This window comes from Galeopterus variegatus, unplaced genomic scaffold (assembly GCF_000696425.1).
Source record: "Galeopterus variegatus unplaced genomic scaffold, G_variegatus-3.0.2 Scaffold174, whole genome shotgun sequence".
In the NCBI taxonomy this organism is placed as follows: Eukaryota; Metazoa; Chordata; class Mammalia; order Dermoptera; family Cynocephalidae; genus Galeopterus; species Galeopterus variegatus.
This window is the reverse complement of record NW_007726285.1, coordinates 835,142-837,670: the sequence shown is the minus strand read 5'-3', so window position 1 is coordinate 837,670 and position 2,529 is coordinate 835,142. Positions and strand designations below refer to the sequence as shown.

General features: G+C 44.4%; 1 protein-coding gene across 1 annotated transcript in view; it reads right to left on the bottom strand.

The window, feature by feature from the left end:
* The window catches only part of TCF25 (transcription factor 25 (basic helix-loop-helix)), a 44,355-nt gene that overhangs the window by 19,649 nt on the left and 22,177 nt on the right, over nucleotides 1-2,529 (bottom strand). The window contains 1 exon segment of the mRNA XM_008563488.1: nucleotides 2,256-2,321. Within this exon segment, the coding sequence (XP_008561710.1) occupies nucleotides 2,256-2,321 (66 nt within the window).

The window sequence follows — 2,529 nt, the reverse complement described above, 5'->3', positions numbered from 1 at the left end:
AGACAAAAAGAAGCTGGGGAGGGCAGGGGCAGAGTGGCCGGCCCAGGGCAGTGCAGGCGACAAAGGGATGCTATGGAGAATAAGTATGTTTCAGTACTCCAAAAAGACACAAATCAGAAATCCTTATGTCCTGAATAACTTAATACCAAAAATATAAAGCAAAATATAGGGCAAAAACTATTAGAAAAGCCTGGAGACTGAGAGCAAACAGTGTGTGAGACAGTCCTCAACCTCACTCATGATCAGAAGTGTAAGTGAAAACATCAGGGCTGCCTTTTGTCTGCACATTATGACAGCTTTTGAGACCTGCTATCACCCACAGCGAGTGAGGACACAGAACAGCTCAGTAGACTGCGAGCTGGGTTAGGCGGCACAGCTCTCTAGAGGGCAGTTCAGCAACATGCAGGTAACTTGAAATGGGAATACCTGTTCTTGGGCAATTTCTAGAAACACCTGCACAGACCGGAGGACGATGGCCAACATCTGGACACAACCTAACACTGGGGGTGAGTAAGTAGCTCTATAATGGTGTAGAAAACAATGCTTAGAACTCAGATGTGCAAAACCAGATTGTGCCATGGACAACAGACCTCTCTCTGTGGTCACATGAAAAAAGAGTTGTGGGTACATGCAGAAAGGGCCCTGGGAAAATGCAGCAAACTGTGTTTGGTGGTTATTTCTGGGGTAAGTGGGGGAGCATGGAGTCAAAGGTATTTCTAAACTGCCTGAATTTTTTTATAAGAAGTATTTACTTCTTAGATGGAGAGTCTGGAAGCAGAACACCAGCCCTCCTGTAGAAAAGTCCTGCAAACGTACCCCCATGCACCTTCTCCTTTAAGGAGCCCGAGGGACCCCGCATTTCCTATCATAGTTGGCTTCCACCTGCCCACAGCATGGTGCCTGCCACTGAGAACTGTTCCATTAACACAGATAGCACTTGTCTCAGAACCTAAGCCTTCCAAGTCAGTCTTGATCTGACAGACAAGCAAAATGGATTTCAGGGCTAGAAGCCCCCCCCCAATTTTTTTCAATAAAGGTTTTTTATTGCATCATTAAAATATCACAAATGTCTTAGGAATCATCCTGCATCTTGTTTCTGTAGCTAGACAGCTCTTAAATCTTATTTATCAGGCTGCCGAATGGTTCTTTTTTCAGAGACACATACCATCCAAAAACTTTCTGCTATCCTTGTTTTTAANAACTGTTCCATTAACACAGATAGCACTTGTCTCAGAACCTAAGCCTTCCAAGTCAGTCTTGCTCTGACAGACAAGCAAAATGGATTTCAGGGCTAGAAGCCCCCCCAAATTTTTTTCAATAAAGGTTTTTTATTGCATCATTAAAATATCACAAATGTCTTAGGAATCATCCTGCATCTTGTTTCTGTAGTTAGACAGCTCTTAAATCTTATTTATCAGGCTGCTGAATGGTTCTTTTTTCAGAGACACATACCATCCAAAAACTTTCTGCTATCCTTGTTTTTAACTGCTTGGCTTGCTGGATCAAAGCAGCTGACTTTGAAACAACTTCGATGTCGTTTCCTTCAAGGATGAACTCATCTTTCAACAAGCAACGCCTGCCTCCTGTGAACCCCACAGACGCATTTTTCCCCCAAGAAATTTTGGATTTCAACAACAGACTTGTCCTCCTGAATGACAATGCTGATGGGGAAGTGAGTGGAGGCCTAGGTCAGACCCTCGATCATGTTCTGAATGTGACTACAGGTACTGCTAATGGTAGGTAGCCAGTGTCTTTCCATTTTCCCACCATCTGTCAACTGGAGCCTCTTCTTTTTCTTTCCAGGGAGACTTAGCACTACACTGATATCACTGAAGTCCCTCCTCAGGGTTCCTCTGGGACCCTTCACAATAACTGTGGGTTGGTTCAGAGTGACGCCACTTTTTCTGTAATGGCGACAAGTCACTGAGAATGGTCATCATTCTCGCAGCGGATGGGGCAAAGAGAACTAGAATCTCAAAATGTAACAGCTTTTATAAGCTTTCTTAAAGATGATGCAACTAGAGAGGGCAGTGTGAGGGACAGAGGACAACTACCCAGCATCTCAGCGGCCCAAGGTCACAGACAAGGTCACACAAACCATATCCTTGGACCTCCTCTCAGACCCCTCTTATTCATCCACTCTGGCTTTAACTAATCTCCCCAAGGGCTTTTAACTGGCTTCAAGGATGCCTCCTTCCCTCAAGAGTCCGAAAAGGAATAAAACTGTTTTGAGGAGCAGCTCAGTGTGGCCTTACCTTTGCTCCCCCAGGACCGCTCGAGCACCAAAATACCTCTTCAGTTCTGTGTCTGGATTCAAGTGTCTAGAGAATTGAAAATTTAGAAAGAAAAATGAAGGTGCATTCTTGCACAATGACTCTGGAAAAATTTTAAAGCCACATAAGAATCCAGTAGGGAAAAACAGCGATTTTGGCTTGGAAGGCAACCTCCAGGCCTACTTTCTTTTTTTGTTTTTTTTTTTTGTCCTTTTTGAGACCGGCTGCACCGCGCTCAGCCAGTGAGCACACCGGT